The 22,014-nt window shown below is 44.1% G+C and overlaps 1 protein-coding gene across 2 annotated transcripts in view; it reads right to left on the bottom strand.

Moving 5' to 3' along the window:
- Positions 1 to 7,808, bottom strand: part of GMPR (guanosine monophosphate reductase) — a 43,517-nt gene extending 35,709 nt beyond the window's left edge. The window contains exons 1-2 of one of the 2 annotated variants that reach the window (XR_009048106.1): positions 7,456 to 7,611; positions 593 to 712 (exon numbers count right to left, since the gene is read on the bottom strand). Coding sequence is in view for 1 of the 2 variants with exons in the window: in XM_057700121.1 (XP_057556104.1) it covers positions 593 to 712; positions 7,456 to 7,542 (207 nt within the window). In the remaining variant the exon portion in view is untranslated. Of the gene's footprint in view, positions 1 to 592; positions 713 to 7,455 lie in introns of both variants that reach the window. The other variant, XM_057700121.1, reaches the window with a different exon arrangement.
- Positions 7,809 to 22,014: the final 14,206 nt, after the last annotated feature.

The raw sequence follows: 22,014 nt of genomic DNA, 5'->3' as shown, positions 1-22,014 counted from the left end.
TTGAATCTTGGCTCTGTGTCTACCTTCCTAAATGCCTTGAGCCAAGTGACCGCTGCTCTCCCTCTCTGCCTCAGGTTTCCTCAACCGTACAAGGAACCCACCCTGTGGAGCTGTGTCCACATCATACACATTATATTCTGTGCTTGGTACCTAAGTTTGTAGGTACCAAATGATGTAATAAATGTACATGATGTAATAAATGCTACAGCACAGACGAAGCGGCTCTATCTTCATTTTAAAGGAGGTGTCATTCTTCTATTAATATGACACTCATCTAACTGGATAATGTGGCACAATGTCCAACTTCTCTGTGTCACTAATTTCCAAAACTATCATGGGCATTTTCAAGGAAGAAATAGATGCAGATCTAGACCATCTCACTGAATGCAAAGTCCAGACTCCACCCACCTTCCGATGGAAAAGAGAGAGAAGCGTCTCCAGCACCAATCACTCAGGACCAAACAGTTCGGACACAATGAATGGCCCAAAGTGTCTCACTTTTTTCTTCTTCCCTGAGTGTGAATGAGTCCAGGGTGGGCTCCTGACAACCTGCCCAGTGTGAGCACAAGAGGGAAAAAGCCTGCCATCCTACCTGTGACATCACCACTGCCATCTCAAACGTTCCCACGGTGTCCATGTTGGCCACAATGATGGGAATCCCTGAGTAGGTCTGCTTCGAGTTCCGAAATGTGAAGGTCCGCTCGAGATCCACCTATTGCAAAAGGGAAAGGAAGTCCTTGGCTCTTTATGCGATTTCGGCAGAATTTCTGGAGCTTGGAGCAAGTGGAAAGACACAAAGGAAGGGTATGTACCTCGGTCCCTGGATTCTCTTAGGGGCTGGGCCAGGACTTCTAAAGACAGGTGAATCCCTGAGGAACTGGAGTCACGGGTTGTTACCCAGGTGCAAAAACTGAACTCCTGACAGTCCTCAAACACCAGTACAAGGCACTACCTGTTCTGCCATCAAGTCCAGCCTCTGAAAGGGAAGCTCCCTCCTTCAACAGCCTCTCCCATCCCCCTGCTACCTTCTGTCCCCAGCCTGCTCCATCCTAGCCCCAAAGACCCACAAACAAGTCACCTTTCCCCACTTCCAAGCGCTGGAGGGGCCGTTCCCCTTCTGGGAAAATCCACTCCATTCTTCCCTGCCAACCAAGGCCCTCCCTTTAATTCTCACCTTCAAAAAGAACCAGGCCCTCCAAATTCACCCTGCAGTCAGCTGCAAACCATTAATCCCTTAGCCCTTCAACCTTCTCAGCTGTTCTGTAACTATCAGCATCTTTCAAAGAGTCGGGAGGAAGGACATTGCAGCCATGTCTGTGCACATAACCACTTGTTCCTTTGACTTGCAAACAGCTCCAATTCTACCATAACTCCAAGTTCAGGGTGTTTATGACTAACTCAAGCGATCAGGAACCCAGACCGAGAGCTAGGCCAGGGAGGTGGGCTCAGCAAAAGCTGTGGGTAGGGCCAGGCCCTGGCCAAGAGCTAGCAGAATCGAAATCACTTCTTTGATACCAGGCAGATTCCAGGCCTGTATGTGCACAGATGCAGTGCTCATCCTTCCCCTGCTCTGCTCTTATCCCAAGGTGATCACCCCCTGCAGACTCCACTTTCCAGGCTGGTTTCTGGCTGGGTTTGGCCAGTGGGGTCACTGGTGGACCATGGGAGGGCAGTGGGGGAGGTGGGCCTGGGTGTAGTCAGAGTAGTTGTCCCAGACTCCCTCTGCCTTGGCCTGCAAGGTCTTGGTTCCAGCTCACAGAGGGATCCTGCCCTTTGGAAGTGGTTTCTCTGCTGCCACTCTCTGGGGTCCCCCAGTATCCCATCTGGCACCTCACCTGTGTCACAATGCCTCATATTAAATTTCCTGTTTTAAATATTCAGCAATGTTTGTTTCCTCAGCTGGACCCTAAGGGATACAGTCCCTCCTGGAAGGGGATGCCTCCCCATGAAGAACTGGCAGGACAAACACAGCTGTGAATCTTAAGCTTCTGCAAGAATTTGGACCTATGTTAATCCTGGCTTACTGCGGACGGCGGCCATAATCCTTTCCTACCAATGTTTGTCTAGAGCCTTTTATTTTTTTTTTTTTAAATGGAGGCAACTTTGCCATCAACATATCAAAACACCAGGGGACACCTCAGGTCTTTTGGCCTTTTCACACCTCCTGCTCCTCTACACACAGAAGGCTTCCTGGGCAAATAAAGTCATAAAAATGGCAGCGCTGGCCTTAAACAGCGAGGGGAAATGAGACCATCAGTGCAGGAGCACTTGCGGGAGGCAGCTCATCCCCTTCCCGACTTCCTTCATTATGATGCTTCGTTCTACTTCAGTGAAGCAAGTTCAATCTGCATCCTGAAAGATAACTGAAGGGGTCTATTAACTGCACCCTTCTGGGCTGCTAATGGCCCTCTACCATTTTGGCTTTGCAGGCTTAAGACAATCAGAATTCCTTGGTCTCAAGTTACTTATACTTCTTCAAAGAAGCAGCATGGGAGGGCTGTGGCACTCTGCACCCAGCTGAGCTCACAATGCTTTTTTTCTTGGCACTCCAAAACCTGTCGGCAGCACGCAAAAAAGTCCTCCACGGAAAAGGTCAGCCTTGACAATGAACTCTTCCCCTCAGTTCTACTCCTCCGTGTGGCGGAGTCTATGCAATCGTTAATTCCAGGAATAAGAAAATATCTTCCCGACCTTATCCACAAGGAGAAAAAGGCACAGACACACATACACCCAAAACAGACCAGTTGTTCACCAAGAGAGAGAAATATTTGAAATATTCTAGCCACCAGAAACAAAGCTTGGCATTTAATCTGCCACAGCTGCTCGACACACCAAATATAGCACCTCCAGACTCCCTCTCTGCTAAGCCTGGCTTGAAAGGGCACATGAAGTAGTAAGCCACCCCTCCCCACCTCAAAAATACACGCTTCTGCTGTTCTTTACACACCTTCGTCACAGTCAGTCCTACAGCCCAACATTTGGGGGCCCAAAAGTACAAACGGAGGCCCACCTGCCATGTTTCTAAATCTCTCAACATTATGAGCAACATGTAAGGAGCTGCTACACAAATTTTGTTCCATCCTCCTACCTTGACAACACAATTTCATTAATGACCTGGAAAGCACCAGAACATGGTGTCACGGGAGCCAGCCCTGGCCCCCGTCTCTTCCCACGCACATCCTTCTGTGCACACACGGACACCCCAGTTTGCACACTAAGCTCCATGCACACATGTCCATCCCCCCAAACAGCGGTCACCTGGCCACTCTCTGAGGTTAGAGGCGAGCATATCAGCAGCATGGCTGGCCCTTGCGAAACACACCTGGGGAAGAGCCCCTCCATGCAGGTCTTAGAATCAGCTTGAGGTCATTTGGGCAGGAAATCCAGGCTCCTGAGTGTCTGGAGCATGGCCTACAGGGAAAGGTCCAGCCCTCAGCCCTGTCCAGCGAGGAGGGAACAGGGGAGCAGAAGTGGGGTCTGGGGCAAGGGCCTCTTTTGCCTAAATCTGTGGACGGTGCTGAGTAAAGCAATTCTCTTATAAGATTATTCATTATCTGTCTCACCTGTAGACTCTAAGTCGAAGCATAGGGGCAAAGCCTTCCATCTCTGTGGTCCTCGAAAAGGGAATAAATTAATGTCTGGTTGAGGGGAAGGATGAGACTGTGTTTTGGCCCCCAGCCTTTCAGAGCAACGTGTGGTACGCCCCAGCCTGGCCCTGTGAACATGCTCAGTCCTCTGGAAGTTTCACCGTCAGGTGCCAGGATTCAGAGACGCACATGCAGCCACACACGACCCGAGAGCCACAGGGTTCCACCAACGCGAAGGCTCTGCTGGCCAGTCCCGGCACCTGGGTGCACATCTGAATCACCGCGGGATGACTCCCGAAACACACATGCTCAGGCCACCCCAAACTTAGTAAGTCAGAACCTTTGTGATGGAGACATTATGTGTATTTTGGAGTGTCTCCCTAGGTGATTCTGATGCCTTCATTAAGACCAAGCCCAGTCAAACCCGCCAACGTTACAGAGCAAAATGTACACAGGCTGTTAGGATTTGAACTGTCTCTCTCCAAAAAGGCACTGCAATACCAGCCATCAGTACCTGTGCATGCGGCCTTTTCTGGAGATAGGGTCTTTGTGGATAATGAAGATAAGATAAGATTGTTAGGGTGGGCCCCATTCCAGCATGACTGGTGTTCTTATAAAAAGGGGAAATTGGGACAGAGACGCACAGAAAGGGAGAACGCTGATTGAAGAGGAAGGCAGAGCCGGGAAAGACACATCTACAAGCCAAGAAACACCAAGGTTGTGTGCAAACAACCCAAAGGTAGGAGAGAAGTGTAGAAGGTTCTCCCTCACAGCCCTCAGAAGGAATCAACCCTGCTGACATCTAGACCTGGGGCTTCCAGAACCATGAGACAATAAATTTCTGCTGTGTAAGCCACCCAGTCTGCAGTGCTTTGCTACGGCAGCCCCAGGAAACAAATACAGAGCTCAGGTAAGAAAATAATTAGCTCAGAGCTTGGAAGAAGCCAGGTCTCCTTTCTCCCAGCTGACATTCTCTCTCCTCTGCCATGGTCTTGTTCCCCTCGGGCCAGCCTGCTGTCCACTGAGGCTGCACCAGAACTCACCAGAGCTGGTCCACTTCTCACTGGACCACTGATCAAAGAACGACTGTGGAGTCTTAAGGAAACTGATCACTCACTGGTCATGTCTTCCCTGTCCCAGGACAAGTAAGTGGCCAATTTTCTGCTGCAAATTCCTTCACTGTCTGACTTCCAACGTTACGGTTGCGTTAAGTTTGTGGGTTTTTTTTTTAAATCGTACTACCTTAAGGACTAGGGTGGGATGCTGGAGCAAGGAATGGGTCCTGAGGAAGCAAATACTCAGGGAGACAAGGGATGATGTCACCTCCTCAGGGTGTCAAAGAGAGACACAGGTCTTGCCCAATCAACACGTCACTTCCTCTGAGACGATTACCCAAATGCTCCCACGCAGCCCTGTGGCCCTTTATCCTTGCGGCCCAAGGCCTTATGAAGACATGAGGACAGACAATGGATGGACCGTGAGGATGAATGCCCAGCTGGTACAACCACAGGAAGGCCACCTGGGCCATCTCCACCTGTACCCTTTGCCCCTGGGAGTTGACCTCAAATTCATTTTATGTGACACTTGTGGAAAGGCCCTTGCAGAAGCACTGAACTTCTGAGTGGGAGGGCACTCTGCCTTTCTCTCCATTTCCTGCTCACTGCCTCCAGCAGCAGGCCCGGCTCTTAGCAAAACTGCTGCAGTGATGAATCTTGTCAATAGTCACAACTCTCCCTTCCCAGCCAGACTCTGCTCTCACAGGGTATGTTTTCTCTCCTGGCTCCAATGTTTTCTCTCCTGGCATCACTCAGCTCTGCTCTCTGGTTAGGCTCAAAGTCCGGTCATTTACCATTTAGTTTCGAATTGACACTCAGGTATCATTCTGCCTGGGGGCATACATTTTAGGATTCTCTCTAGTTGTACAATGCAAAGTTCTCATCTGCGGACAAGAAATTTCAGGCATCCACAAGCAAACTGAGAAAACCTTCAGAGGGGATTAGAGGTCCACCTAGAACCCTCAACATCACTGAAGCAGGCAGTCAGGTGGGGCTGGGGGCGACCAGCAAGCTGCTAAACCATGAGGGGAACCAAACAGAAAGGCAATGCCAGTTAACTCAGGTTTCCAGGCAGGGAGCTGGCAAACGCCCACAAACATGGAAATATGAAAACACTTCTCAAGGGCACAGAGATCTCACTGCTATGTGTACACATAGGCTGCAAGGTGTCATGGGAAGCTGGGACATTAACACTTTCAATCAGCCCAAATTACGAAACCAAATGATGCACAACAACATCCTATGATTCCCTGGGAAAGAGTAATTCATTCTATTACATAAATTCTGAATGTTTTACCTTTACAAGAGGTTTCCTGCTTCAGAAAATACACATAACATATCCTTGTTTTAAACATAATTTTCCTTAAAATAAGTTTCTCTCTACTAAGTGAATTGTGAACCAATATTTAGACAATTGAGGTCACAGATTTATTAGTCTGCCCAGACACCCCCCCCCCCCCAAACACACACACACATCTCATCTTGGTCTGGACTCAGGTACCAGCTACTGCTTAGACTTCAGGAGACTTGGGCCTGCCAGCCCAGCTGTTTATTGTTCTTCTAAGTGTCTGCCCAGCTCTTGAGCACCCGAAAGGACACAACAGAGGACAGGAACAGAGGTGACCAATCCAGGGTGATAAGGGTTAATCATTCCTAGCCTCTTACAGTCCTGGCTCCAGCTGCCCACCCTCCTGCTTGAGAAGGTGAGTTGGTTGGTTCTGGTCATTGGCTAAAGCAGGAGGTTTCCTTAATTCAAACAAGCCCTCAGCTGGCAGCACCAGGCACTGCAGCTAGGAGTCAGGCCCGGGCACAGGCAGGCAGCCCAGTTCCTCGCAAGGGGATTTATTTCTGGTCCTGGGAGTGGGGCGGATGGAGCAGTGTGCTGGCTCAGCCTCCGCCTGTTTACTTCTGCAGCCCCCGCCTCCAGACCCAGCAGTTTCCGCCTCTTCGTCTCCAGCTCTCAGCCCACCAAGCAAAGCCACGGTCACCAGCATACACGACTCCAGGGGACTCTGCCTTTCTATGCAACTAGTTTATCCTTCAAGGCTTGACCTTCCTCCTGCCCCCACTCCCTGGCTATTTCCAGTCTGGCCTCCACCTGTTCCTCAGGCTTTGCTCTCATGAAGGCAGAACCAGAAAAACCGACCCCCCTCCAGCGCTCCCATTCGCCCCCAACCCCTACGCCCTCAGCCCGGAGCTCCCAGCTTCCCAAAGACTGGGCTGGACTGCAGCTGTCCAGTAAGTGGCTGTCTCCAGGCACAGGTCCCCAGCCTCACTCCCAGAAGGCCACTGAAACGCAGAAAGTAAACCCTGAACTTTTGCCCCGGAGTTTCCCTGTTTTTCAGACCTTTTTAAAAAATTCCACCGCTGGACCCGATACTGAAACAGCCAGAGTTCTCCGCACTGAGAGACGCTGCCAAAAAATTTCCTTCCCCTTTACACTTCGGCTCCGCGGTGTCCTTTTCTCCCTATGCGCACCCCTCTACCCCTACCCGCCCGCATTCCTTTCTAAATCAGTCGGCCGCTTGGTCTTCGCTCCTCTGAGGTCTAGTTCGCCCACCCAACCGGACGCATTTAGAATTTTAAGCCGGAGTCGGACCCCTCAAAGACACCTCATGTCCTGGCAGGGAACCAGCTGGCTTTCCCTTTCCACGGTGGTGAGGAGGGCAAAGGAGGTCAGCGTCCCATCCATCTCCAGACACACAGAAAAGCTGGCAAGGTTGGCACATCCCAGCGCCTTGCACCCACCTCCCCCGAGACACTGTGGAAGAAAAAAAAAAATCCCACCCAATGCAGCTTTCGAAGGGCCCCACCTCGGCTCGGCTCTTGAGGCTGCTTCGCTTGGGTCGGAGCAGGACATCCTTGAAGTCCAGCTTGAGGTCCGCATCTATGCGGGGCATGGTGCCGGCAGCGCGCTCGGACCGGCGCGGCTGGAGCCCGCAGCTCCTTCCTGCAGCGCGGGCGGGGGAGGGCGGGAGCAGCCGGGGCGTACACGGGAGGGGGCGGGGCGTACGTGGGAGGGGCGGGGCCGCCGGTGTGCGGGGGGCGGGGCGGCGCTGCGGGAACGCCGGGGTTGCCCGCGGCGCCGTTAAGGCCTCCAGACGCCTCCAGCCGCCCCCGACCCGCCCCCTCCGCGGGGGGGTGGGGGCGACGGGGAGGGGGAGGGAGGGAGAGGGGCGCGGAGGGGAGGGGGAGGAAGAGGGAGGGGAGGGGAGGAGGAGGAGTGGGGGAGGAGGGGCGAGTTGGGGACGGACCAGACACCAGCTAAGAAGTCCGCTGGGGTGACGTTTTTAACCACCGCCCGCCCCTGTGGATGGCCTTGCTCATCGCGGCGGTCGAAGTGGCGGGCGTTGGGGCCGAGGAGGGATGCACACCGTCTGGTCTGTCACCGAGGTCCCCTATCGAGAGGAGACTCGGCACGTGACCTGGCTCCTCCTTTCTCTAATTTCAAGCCCCGGGTGCCCAGCAGGTGCTGAGTCACACCTCTCACGTGCCCAAAACTAAGAAACCCGGGGGAAGTTGGGTAGAATGAGGAAGAGAGTGGGCAGGTGACTCTATTTAGCAGCGGTGGGCTGGTTGAGGCAGTTTTTGAATTCCTTTTGGAGTTTCAGGGGTTTGTTTGCTCGTTTGAATAAAAGCGGTGATGTCTATAGTCGGCGTAGATCTTGGGATTCGAGGGGCTTGAGTCCTTCTGAGAGTCATGGGTGATGTCACTTTATTTTTAATTCACTTGTTGACCACAGTGAGTAGTCATTATAAATTAGAAACGTGCACAAGTGCTCGGCCTGCACCTGCCCAGTCACTCGCACAACCACCCAAATGAGGAAGGAGCCAGTTTGCAGATAAGGCAAGTGAGGACCATATAATGGAAATAACTTGCCCAAGGTCTCAGTAAAGTTAAATACCAAATCTCTCAGCCCTTAAAACTTAACTACCACCTTAGCTGTAGCTGCTTTTGTCCTGGGACCTCTCTCTGCCTGGGTTCAAAACCTGACCCCACCACTTTCTAGCTGGATGACCTCCGGGGAGTCAATTTCTCTAAACCTCAGTTTTAAGTTAAAAGGTGAAGAAAAATGTTTAATGCTATCCTCTCCCAGGTTTTGGGGAGAATTAAATTTGTGTATTTGTGTGTGTGTGTGTGTGTGTGTGTCTCCCATAGTTAATAAATAGTAGCTATTTATTTGGGGTCACATGTTACATTATGTGCTTTCTGCTTTATATCCTCAAATGAGACTGCTAACTGCACAAGGCAGGGATCACCTTTCATTTTCTTCAGTCGTCTGCAGGCTTGACCTGTTCTCAATGAACTCACATTTGGTACAGCTGACCATAAAGACATCACAATATTCATTCAACACAAATGTCCACAAATGATTTGTTCTTACCCCACCTAACTTGCTGTCATCATCTTTGCCCCACAGGAAGTTCTTGAAGGTTCATGAAAGGAAATGAAAGTTATCTGGGAGAGAACGAAAGTTGCCACGATTCTTTGGGCAGACGAAATATTTATAACCCTTATCAAATTTTTGTGAGCCAGCTAGATGGGCCGCTTAATTTCAAAGTAGGGAAAGGGAACTTAATTCTGATCTTAAGTTCCTAATTAAAAACAAAAGAAAATATAATTATTCTATGGTATGGTGATTTAAAATGATTCTCCCAAGAGGGAAAAGAAACTAACGTTATTAAGCATCTGCCTGGAGTGAAAGTAACAGGCGTGAGTGTGGGCTTTATAGTCAGTATTACCTACGATGTCTTAAAGGAGAAGTCTCCTTAGGGTGCCCTTGCTCATTTACCGGGATGGTATCTGTCCTCTTCGTTTCTTGCCCACTCCCTTTCTATTAGGATAGAGATGGAAGCTCACTTTACACATTCCATTCCCTTTCCTTCTGGAATGTTCCATCATACCTGCCCTCTTCCCAGGCACAAAATCATGTTTCAGGGGTCTCAGCTAAGAACTCAGAAGGGTAGAGGGAAAATTATTTTTTCTCCCCTACAATTTGTTATTTTAAGGTACAGTCTTACCAAGTCTGTAGGCAGAGTTGAAATAGTCACAAGAACATAAGGGTCAACCTATTTATAATTTAAATTTATTAGATTTATGAGTTATTTAAATGGGAAGATTTTTACTTGTCAGACAATTAAAGCACTAAAAAGAAAATGAATATATTAAATTTAAATATGCAATGTAACATGTTTATAGAAATTTAATTACATTTATGAACAGGACTAAACCTTTTCCAAGGCTGCTTTATGGTAAAATGTGCTAAACTTAGAATAAGATGATTAGGAAACTAAATTTGGAAACTTAAAGAATTTGAAGTTTTAAAAGTGTAACTTTCACTTTTAGCAGTTGTTTTCATTTCTATTGCTATGTAACAAATTACCAAAAAAATTAGCAGTCTTAAAAATACAGTTTCTATAGGGCAGAAGTTTGGGTCTGGCTTACTTGGGTTCTTTGCATCAAGGTTTTATGAGACTGCAATGCAGGTGTTAGCTGGAACTTGATCTCATCAGAACCTCAACTGGGGAAACACCAGCTTCCACCCGCTTTCAAGCTCTCTCAGATTGTTGCGAGAATACACTTCCTGCAGCTGCAGAACTGAGGGTTTCAGATTCTTGCTAGCGGCTTCTCTCCACTCCTAGATCCTTGCCATATAGGATTCTCCAACATGTCCATGTATTTCCTAAACGCATGCTTCTTCAGAGCTGGCAATAGAGAGAATTTGTTTGCTAGCCAGATGGAGTCCTGTTTAACAAAATGTAACCACTAGAGTAGTTTCATCACTTTGCCATATTCTGTCCGGTAAAGCAAGTCATAGGTCCCACCCACACCCAACAGGAGGGGATTATAAAAGGGCATGAGCTCCAGGAGGTGGGGATCCTGGAATCTAGCCTAGGGCCTGACTGTCACACCAATTTTTCTACTAATTTTTTTTTTCTGTTCCAGGATTCAAACCAGGATTTCAAACTTCATTTCATCTAGTAGTCAGCACCGAGAGCATCCTTAGTCTCTTCCAATCTGTGACAAGTTTCTCAGACTTTCCTTATCATTTATGACCTTGACACTTTTGAAGAGAGTTGGTCATGTATTTTGTCTCTCAATTTGAGTTGCCCTGATGTTTTCTTAATGTAAGACTTGGGTCATGGGGGTGTGCGTGAGAGAGAAAGAGAGATACCACAGAGGTGAAGCACTCTTCTCACTGTATCATATCAGGGGTTCATAAAATTAATGTGACATTACTGGTGATGTGAACCTTGATGACTTCGATAAGGTGGTATCTGCCAGGTTTCTCCACTGTAAAGTAACCATTTTCGCTGTCTGTGCTCTATTCACTAGAAGCGAGTTTCTAAGCCAGCCCACACTCAAGCAGAGTGGATTTAGCTCCACCCCTACGAGGAAAGAGTGTCAAAGAATTTGTGGATGTGTGTTAATACCACCCAGATATTAGTAAATAAATTCGGGGAGATATTTTGAGGCTGTACAACTATCCTATTTCTCACTGAAGTTTCTTCTAATTTTAGCATGCATGGCAGAATTTTTTAGCATTTGCTTTTTCCCTCCTCTACTAATATGAAAGTTATATTCTCTGTATTCTTTTATTCAGTTCCTAGAAATTATAACATGTGTGTTTAGCTTACTAAGTTCTTGAATTATCAAAATCTTTACCCCATCCCCAAATGATACAAGGAGCTCAGAACACTGTAAGTCCATTCGTCCCATTCCTGACTTACATGACATTTTTGTGTCGTATTTTGAGCCTCTGTCATTTATTAATTTTTACCCCAATAGGTCAGTAGATCACATCATTGTTCTTGTTGTTGTTGTTTCATAATCACCATCTAGTTACTTTCACCCACATACTACCACTTTATCCTTCTTGCATCTTGGGCCTGCTAGGTGGGATGGCTCTCTTATTCTGAAGAATAGTCTTTAGAATTTTTTTAGTAGGTTTTGCTTGTGACGAACTCAGTTTTTATTGATCTGAACATGTCTCTATTTTGTCTTCATTTTTGAATAATATTTTTCCAGGTATAGAATTCTAGGTTGGTAGTTATTTTTGTCAGTACATTGAAAATCTTTCCCCAGTGCCTTTTGGTCTCCATTATTGCTGTAAAGAAGTCAGTTGTAAATCTAACTGTACCTCCTTTATTGGAGGTAGTACTGTATTGAGGCTACAACTTCTCAAGCATTTCCCCCTATCTCCTTCTTGTTCCTTCTATTCTGCTTAATGGTCAAACAGCCCTATCTACACTCGGCTGGGAAGTGGGGAGAGGTTGGGACTTGCGTGTAGATCCTCCTTATCCTAACCCTGAAGATTTAGTCCTTTGGGGTCTCCATTTAGTGTGGGCAGAGTCTTCTATCAGACCCTCTTCCTTGCATGGGACCTGAGACCTGACTGCTCTCTTTCCCCTGACACAGATGCTGAACTGAAGTAGAGGTGAGGGGTATCAACAGATGCTCCCAGGGAACATGAGAGGTTAATGCCCCAATAATGTGTTTACCTCTCCAGGTACTGACTTTTGGCCAAAAATTGGCCCATGGGCTTCCCAGTGTGTGCAGCTCTACAGTGCCGAACAAGCTTCAAGTTGTTGTTAAGTCCAGAATTTTTCATTATTTTCAGAGGGAAGGTTGTTCTGTATCACCTAGTCCATCATTAACCAGCAACTAGAACTTGACAATGGTCACTTAATCATTAAGGTTTATGGATTAACAGGGATTGGAGTCATTTGTCAGACACAAGTTTGAAGGAAAGTCACATTTGATAAAGTATGGCTACTGGTCCTTTCCATTTCTTGAGTTATTACTCTCTACCTGCCCCTACACTAAACCCTTGAGGTGCATGGTCTCCTTTGATTATCAAAACACAGCTATGAAGTATAGCCTATTTTCATTCCCATTTAACAGATAAAGAAGCAAAGTAAAAAAGAGCTGTTCAAAATAGGATCTGCCTTACTTCAGACTTCCTCTAGGCAAGCACTCTTAACCTATAGTGCCTCCCAAAGAAAAAACTCTGTGTCGAATTGGATAGAGAGACTCCTTTCATTAAAAATATATCCTGGGGGACATTCCTTCACACCTATTATGATGGCTATTATTTTAAACATGGAAAATGTTGGTAAAGATGAAGAGAAACTGGAACACATGTCTTGCTGGTGGGAATGTAAGATGGTGCAGTCACGGTGGAAAACAGTTGGGCAGTTTCTCAAAAAGCTAAACACAGAATTACCATATGATCTGAGTATATGCCTCAAAGCACTCAAAGTAGGGACTCAAACAGACACTTGAACATCAACGTTCATAGTAGCATTATTCACAGTAACCAAAAGATGGGAACACTTCACATGTCCATGGATAGATGAATGGATAAACAAAATGTGGTATATTCATACAATGAAATAGCATCCAGCTGTTAGAAAAGAAGGAAATTCTGATACATTCTTTAATATAAATGAACCTTGAATACCTTATGCTAAGTGAAATAAGCCAGTCACAAAAGGACAAATATTGTAAGTTTCCACTTATAGGAGGATCTTAGAGTAGACAAATTCTTTTACATAGAAAGTAGAATAGTGGTTACTAGGGGCTGGGAGGAGGGGAGTTAGTATTTGATGGGTACAGAGTTTCCGCTTGGGTGATGAAAATTTTCTGCAGATGGTAGTACTGATGGTTGCATGACATTATAAATGTTCATAATGTTGCCAAATTGTATGTGTTAAAATGGTAAATATTATGTTATGTTCATCTCACCACAGTAAAAAAAAAAAGTCCCCCCAAAATACATGCAGTAAGTCGTTTTTTAAAATAACTTGTTGACATAAAACATTTCATTCCTCCCTCACCATATTTCACCTTAATTCAGTTCTTCTAAAGCAATGTCATTTGGGGGTATGGAAGAACATGGTTCTAATCCTATAATCATTTACTGAGAAATGGTCTATATAGGTTTTCCAGGTTCCCAATGGAACTCAATTAATGTATACTCCATTCTCAGTGGATTTGAAATGGCACACCAAAAAAAAAAAAAAAATCTGCGCAAAAGGATATATAGATCAGGGAATTAGGGAGAGAGGAAAATCATATTAGAATAATAAAAGCCAGGGGTAGATTTACCACAAAGAAATGCAGCATATGTTCCTAAAGCTACAAAAGGCCTCCAAATATGGCATTCAGATTTCTAGGACCAAAATAGTGGGAGAAGAATGAAATGTGGCTACAGAATTCCATGCCCATAAATACGAAAACAAAGTCCCAGATTCTTCCAGTTTCTGAACTGAGATTTAAAAGGCATTTCTCTCATGGGTATTTGTTAAGACAACGTTGTGTGATGCAACAGATGGCAGCGTGAGGAATTTTGCACGATTTTTTTTTTATGACATTTGTCTGTGTAGGTAAACCCACAGCATAATTCAGGGAAAGCAATTCTGTAGGTAAAAGACTCTATTATATAACTCAATAAGTATTTCTTGAGTCACTAAGCTGTTTCCATAAATGAGACAAATTCTCAACCTGTCCTCAAAGGTTTCATCCAGGGACCAGGGTAGAAACTAGTGACTAAGAAAGAGCCAGTGTTACCTATAGGGGTTGCAAACTTGCTTTCTCACCTAAACCTGACCTGTCTGATTTAATTAGTACAGTGCCTTTGTTTTTTGTTTTGCTTTCTTTTTTTTTTTTTTTTCTTTCTTTTTGTGATTGAAAGCACATGCTGTTAGCAGATGATGTATTTTCCAGTTCAGGGCAGATCCCACCAGTTCCCTCTGTATTACCTCCAGCCTGATTTACATATTTATTTTGCTTGTCTGACCTCTGCAGACATTTGCAACGTCTGAATGACTTCATACCTGTTAATTATTGCTGTATGATAAATACACACCCTGTCTTTTACTACTATAACTCAGCTGGTTAGGGTTATTCTGCTCCATAAACTTGAGCATTTCACTGGGGTTTGTGTGATACAAAAGCCAACTAGTGAATCTATAGCCTTTTTATATGACATTTGGCTTGAGATTTTTAGTTAAGCGTTACAGACCTTAGGATCTGCTCATATGAGATTTCCTTTCTTTTTCTCAGAGGTTGGGTATAAATCAAAGTGCCCCCCCCCCATGGCCTCTGTCCTCATTAATTATGCATTTGTGACAATGATGACCACCTCATCCCACATCTGTTGATTCACTGGATTCCTAGAGCACCATTCTCCAAGGCCTCTAAGAAACTGTAAATGGAAAGCAATCTAGGGACTTCCCTGGTGGCACAGTGGTTAAGAATCCACCTGCCAATGCAAGGAACACAGATTTGGTCCCTGGTCTGGGAAGACCCCACATGCCGCAGGGCAACGACGCCTGTGCACCACAATTACTGAGCCTGTGCTCTAAAGCCTGTGGGCCGCAACTACTGAGCCCGCGTGCTGCAACTACTGAAGCCCACACCCCTAGAGCCCGTGCTCCACAACAAGAGAAGCCACCGAAATGAGATGCTAGAGCACCACAACGAAGAGTAGCCCCCACTTGCTGCAACTTAGAGAAAGCCGGTGTGCAGCAACGAAGACCCAATGCAGCCAACAATTTAAAAAAATAAATAAATTTTTAAAAAGCAATCTAATTTGATTTCCACTTCTAGAATGAGTCTCTGGGATTTATAACAGAACCCAGGAGCACCAGAGAGCTATTTTAGGCAGAACCTTGTCTTGGAGAGAGAGCAAACAGAATGACAAAGGTTCTAAGTATGTGACACATGTTTGGTAAACTGTGTAAAATATTTGAGAATCTTTTCAAATAAAAGGTACTGTTAAGTCTCTTGGTGATAACTTTTCAGCCGAGTTGCAGGGAGACTGAATGATTCCATTAGCTCAATTTTCTCCAATGCTGTGTCGTATGCCATACCCAGACTCTCCTTGTTTTTAAAATATTGTTCAGTGTTCTTGCCAGCTTTGATGAAAGGAGAAAATCACCTATTCTAGTTTCCAACATCTGCTATCAGCGGGCTACCAGGACTGCTGCATTCTTGCTTTCAGTGATTAGATGGCCTGGGACACCCGTAGGAAGAGTTAAGCTTCTCCTCTAGCTGAGAAGCCAATAACTAATTTGCTCTTTATTCCCTTGGAGTTATGAAAATTTGGAGAAAAAAAAAAGAGAGTAAGCAAGAGGGAGCATTTCAACACTCTGTTCTAAACCGCCTCCCATCACACTTTTGATTTTTTATAATTTTTTAAGGGAAGGGGTGCTCTTTGAGAGCAGAACACAGTAAGAAATCAAACACTGAACTATTCTAGGCTCCCCAAGCAACAGATCTTTTTTTTCTTCCAGTACCAGAGGGGGCAAACTCAAATCAAATCTGTTCTCCAGGCTCTTCACATATCCCTTTGGGTATCTAAATAATTAGCTTCTCTAGACTTTCCAAACCAAGAGCTGAATTTCTTCCCTGTGTTCTTCTTGTGCTTGTAGGGCTGCAGTTGTTAAGTAGGGTTGCAGGAAAGCGCAAACTCAGACCAAAAAAAGTTAACTATCCACATAGCATCTGGCTTCTACAGACGTTTAATGAGACCATGATGTACCTTCCTCCTGCGTTAATGAATGAAGACCTCAGCGCTCAGCTCAGGCTGGTTTACGTGCAGAATGCACAAAACAAGGTGACAGCCACTCCTTTTTTGCTACTTGGCCGTTGACCCTTAGCCCGTTTTCTTCATGAGCTGCCTTTATTTTTGCTTCTACTGATTCATAAAAATCTCTTTTCCCCTACCTATCACTCCTTAAGTACTAAAACTATCCCATTTGTTAAGAATCAGTAAGATCTCCAAAAAATCAAAGTCTCTCGTCTCCTGGACGTGTCGGATTATTGTGTATTATTGTGTGTGGTCACATAGCTGATGTAATATTGGACAGAAAGCAGTTCGGCATGGAAGAGCCCTGAGCAGTGCTTACTCAAGTTTCTCATTCTTCATCGAAGCTGAATTCAATTTATACTAGGGGTCTCTCACACACACACACATGTGTAGCAAGGGCAGGCAGGAAATATGAACGAGTAAGTTTCTGGTTTAAACCGTCATTTCTTGGCCACTTCTGTTAAGCTTGGAAAAGAATAGAAATAAGGTTGAGGGGATTCTAGGGTCACTGTCAGTGTTTTTGGACAACTCACGCCTTTGAAGAGAGTAGAAACAAGAAGACAAAAAGAAGCATTTACCCACAGACCAAGTGGTTCTTGTGTGGGAACAATTTTGCTTTCCCTGGGGATATTTGGCAATGTCTAGAAATATTTGTGGTTGTCACAGCTGGGAAGGTGGGACACTAGTGGCCTCTAGTAGATAGAGGCCAGGGATGCTGCTTAATACCCTACAACACATAGGACAGCCCCCATCACAAAGAATCCAATCTAAAATTTCAGTAGTGCTAAGGTTTAGACACCCTGCCCTAGATAGATAAGGACTGTCACCTTCAATTTTTTTTTCAAGTATCCCTCCAAAACTACTTATTCTCTTGCATATTTTTAATTGAAATCTAAAACTTTTAATTGTAAGTTTAGTTGCAAAAGATGTAATTGCTAGCTTATTTCAAGCGAAAACATTATATCATTTTCAAACATCAAATGAAAACCAACACCAGGACTACTTAGTGTTTATCATCATTCACTCGAAAAACATATGAAAAAACTCTGCTTTTACAGTTGAAATTTCATATTGCCCCTTTTTGTCCTTGAATTCCTATTTCCATTTCATGTCCCCCTCAGGAATTTATCCTAGTGTGATCCATTTCAAGCTTTACAAAATGAATTGCATTGGGATAAAAGGCTTTTCCTGATCACCCCATCCCACTTCTCTGTCACAAAAATCATAGAAATCAAAATTTATGTTTTATTATTTCCTATGATCACAATCATCTAATCATTCACATTTTCTTTGGGGTTGAATTATAACTTTCATTTGACACAACTGATCAAACCAACAAATAAATGATGTATATAAATAATTATTAAGCATCAAAAGTAAAATTTCATTAAGATATACTTTTTATTAAAACTGTCTGGACATTTCTCCAAAGAAGACATACAGATGTCCAACAGGCACATGAAAAGATGCTCAACATTGCTAATTATCAGAGAAATGCAAACCAAAACTATCGTGAGATACTGCCTCACACCAGTCAGAATGGCCATCATCAAAAAGTCTACAAACAATAAATGCCAGAGAAGGTGTAGAGAAAAGGGAACCTTCCTACACTGTTGGTAGAAATGTTAAGTTGGTGCAGCCACTATGGAAAACAGTATGGAAGTTCCTCAAAAAGCTAAAAATAGAGTTGCCATATGATCGGGCAATCTCCTGGGCATATATCCAGAAAAAAAACTATAATTAAAAAGATACATGTGCCCCTATGTTCATAACAGCACTATTCACGATAGCCAAGACATGGAAATAACCTAAATGTCCATTGACAGATGAATGGATAAAGAAGATGTGCCAAATATATATATATATAATATATATTTATATATATATAATGGAATACTACTCAACCATAAGAAAAAAATGAAATAATGCCATTTGCAGCAATGTGGATGGACCTAGAGATTATCATACTAGTGAAGTAAGCCAGACAGAGAAAGACAAATACCATATGATATCATTTATACGTGGAATCTAAAATATAACACAAGTGAACTTATCTACAAAACCGAAAGGGATTCACAGACATAGAGAACAGACTTGTGGCTGCCAAGGGCCAGGTTGGGGAGGGATGGACTGGGAGATTAGGTTAGCAGATGCAAACTATTATGTACAGAATGGATACCAACAAGTTCCTACTGTACAGCACAGGTAACTATATTCAATATCCTGTGATAAACATAATGGAAAAGAATATTTTAAAAGAGACTGTTTATATATGTATAACTGAATCACTTTGCTGTACAGCAGAACAACACAACACTGTAAATCAACTATACTTCAGTAAAAAAAATAAATAAATTAAAAAAACTGTCTGGACTGGCTGGATTATATTCAGGTACTTAACACAGCACAAGTGTATTTCTTGCTCATACGACTGTTTCAGGCACTGCTTGTGGTCATTACTCTGGGACCCAGCCTCCTGGAGGCTTCATCTCAACGTGTTTCCATGATCACTGGGCAGGAAACAGGAAATGTGGGAAACAGTGCAAAAGCTCTGAAGTCTCTGCCTGTAAGTGATACACGTCCATGGTCCATGCCATTCACACTTCATTAGCAATGCAAGTCACATGGCCACACCTCACTTCAAAGGAGCCTGGGGAAATGTAAACCTTTCACATAGCCAAAAAGAAAGAACTAGAATTCATGTGAAGCCCTACATAGACATAGGACTCCCCTCCCACTCCCCTATTAATTTGTGTACCTGTTCATGACTACTGTTTACTGCTAGAATGAAACAGAGTTCAGCATCAATTCCATTCCTATTATTGTGTTTGTCTGTATAGATAGAAGTTATCAGAAACTTTGGTCACGTAAGTAGATGGGAATGAAGGAGTTGTGTCATAGCAATGTCATCCATTTCTTTCATCTCCTCTGTGTTAAATGCTAAAAGTCTAACAGTGATCTGTCACAAACATTAACTTATAACAATAATCCACCAGTGGACACCCTATGTCCTTCTTTATTTTTCTTGAAAGCACAACTTAGAAACTAAAGTTGCCAAAGGATCTGTATCCTTTCCCAACATCCACACGAATATTTCAAAGAACACCCAGAGGTTTTATACCCCATGGCAATGCCACACAGTGAGAATCAAGTTGAGTGGAAGGATGCCTTTCTTTTGGGAAGCAGGGAACCTCAGTTGTACAATTGTGAAAGGGCAGGGCTGAAAAGGGAAACTAATCCTCCATCACTGGTGGATGGAAGTTGAACACAGGATGGAAATTGATTTTGTCTTAAAACCACTCATGTCTGCATATGCCTTGGAATGCTGTTGTGTGACCCAGGGGTCCAAGTACCCCAGTGTGAAGTGTGCTACATTAAAATTCACTGCCCAAACCATGAGAGTGTAAATTCCCTCCCACTCTTTCATGCACTATTATATTGTACATTTGAAGTTCTTATTTTTTCTTTTGTTCATTCAACACATATTGATCAGAAGGACTAGAAATTTAGTGATGTGTAGTTTAGGGGATCTAGATTCTTGTGTGGCTTTTTTCTAACATTCTTTCTAACAAATCATGTACCTATGAGAAGAACACTCCACCTTTTGGGGCCACAAATTTTATCATCTCTAAATTAAGGACTAGATTGGATATTCTGTAAGATCCCTTTTTGCTTTAACATTGAATTCCTTATTCCTTCCCCCTTTGTTTTAGTCAACTCAGACTGTCATGACAAAATACCACAGATTGGGTGACTTAAACAACAGACATTTATTTCTCACAGTTGTGGAGCCTGGAAGTCCGAGATCAAGGTGCTGAGAGATTCGGTTCTTGAAAAGGGCTCTCTTCCTGGCTTGTACACAACCAGTTTCTCATCATACCCTCACGTGGCACAGAGAGAGAGCTCTGGTCTCTTCCTCCTCTTATAAGGTCACTAATACCATCATCAGGGTCCCTTCCCCATGACCTCATCTAAATCTAATCACCTCCCAAAGGCCCCACTTCCAAATACCATCACATTGGAGGTTAAGACTTCTACATGTGAATTTGGGGGGGACACACACATTCAGTCCCACAACAGTCCTTAATGATTTTTCATAGTAACTGAAACAGGAAACCCTCCAAAAGCTCACATCTATTTCAAAATTCAGTGATTTTACTCCTCTCTGCTCCATCACTGGGCACCTGGTGAGGAAAACTTAACGATGACGGCAGGGCTGCTTACGATAAGCAGAGTCTGAGCGTCTTCAGTGCAGGAGAAGGGCTTCCATAATTCACAGACCAGATAATTAGCCTCTAAAGAATCAAAAGTTGAAAGTAACTATTTTAAATCGCCCCACACCGAAGCAGTGAGTTTTGCACCATCCACTGCTGCGTTTGGGTATTGCTGTCACTTCTTTGCACAGCCATCTTCCAATTTTTGGAAGGATTCTATGTCAATATGCTGCTGATGTCAGCCAGCACCTCATGCTCACAGTCATTGTAAAAAACAAAGCTCAGCTAAGATGAGTAACACCTAACACATTTTTAAAAGAAAACATTTCCACAAGTCCTCCACGGACATACAATTATCTTTAATTTTTACATTTGTAATTTGTATCTTACGTAGGGTCGATAATTTCATGTTGGTCTATTTCTACACTAATTACCATTTATTGTGTATATACTTCGTGTTAGCTAGTGTGCCTTGTGCATTGCACCTGTGATCTAATTTTTCCTTATACAGAACTTTGAGCTAGGCAGTAACCTTCCTTGGAGCGTGTGACAGGTTGAATTATGTCCCCTAAGAAGTCATTTGTTGAAATCCTAACCTCCAGTATCTCAGAATGCGACCTTATGAGGGAATAAGGTCATTGCAGATGTAATTAGTTAAGCTATACTGAAGTAGGTGGGTACCTAGTGCAATAGGACTGGAGTCCTTATAAGATGGCCACGTGAAGACAGAGACAGAGAGAGATGCCATGTGAACATGGAGGATTATGGTGATGTATTTATGAGCCAAGGAGTGTCAAGACTGCTGGCAGAGGAAGAGATGAGGAAGGATTCCTCTTCTCCAAACTGTGAGACAATATATTTTTGATCTTTCAAGCCACCCAGTTTGTGGTACTCTGTTATGGCAGCCCAGGGAACTAATACAGAGAGCTTCAGTGATTTACCCAACACCAGTAATGAATACATGGCAATTAGTGTTTGAATGGAGGTCACCAATTCTGAAGACTGAGTTTTTAACCGGCACCCCTCACTGTCTCCTTGAGAACACTTTCTGCTTTACATTATACAAAAGAAGATTCTCACTTTTACACATCCTTCATAATTACCACTTACTACTCATGTCTGGTAGTAGCATAAAACAATTTACCAAACTATCACTTTATGGATACTAGCCCAGAGGGAGTCATACATATTAAATATAGAGGCACATTTTTTAGCACCTTTGAGAGTGTTTTTGTGCACAGTGAGACTATTCAGAGATTTACCTTGTTTTTTAAAGTCAATATTTAATATATTAAAATTACAGACTATAAAATCTAATCATAAACTTTTAAATTCAATTGACCCTTATTATTCTAAGTATGTCAAATTAAAAAAAGATTTTTTTACAGAGGCTTATCAAAAAAGAAAGGCTTAGAATTTCAAAACTTTGCTATTTCTAAAAACTGTAGCACAGGAAGAAGGAAGAGTGCCGGGAATTCGTATGCCTCAGTTCCTTAATCACTCGAATTACAGGCTTTCTCCTGCATCTGCAGACCCGTGACTACCTATGAGCTCTCCCAAG

This window comes from Hippopotamus amphibius, chromosome 11 (assembly GCF_030028045.1).
Source record: "Hippopotamus amphibius kiboko isolate mHipAmp2 chromosome 11, mHipAmp2.hap2, whole genome shotgun sequence".
In the NCBI taxonomy this organism is placed as follows: Eukaryota; Metazoa; Chordata; class Mammalia; order Artiodactyla; family Hippopotamidae; genus Hippopotamus; species Hippopotamus amphibius.
The sequence above is the reverse complement of the archived record's forward strand: the minus strand, read 5'-3'. Positions and strand labels throughout refer to the sequence as shown.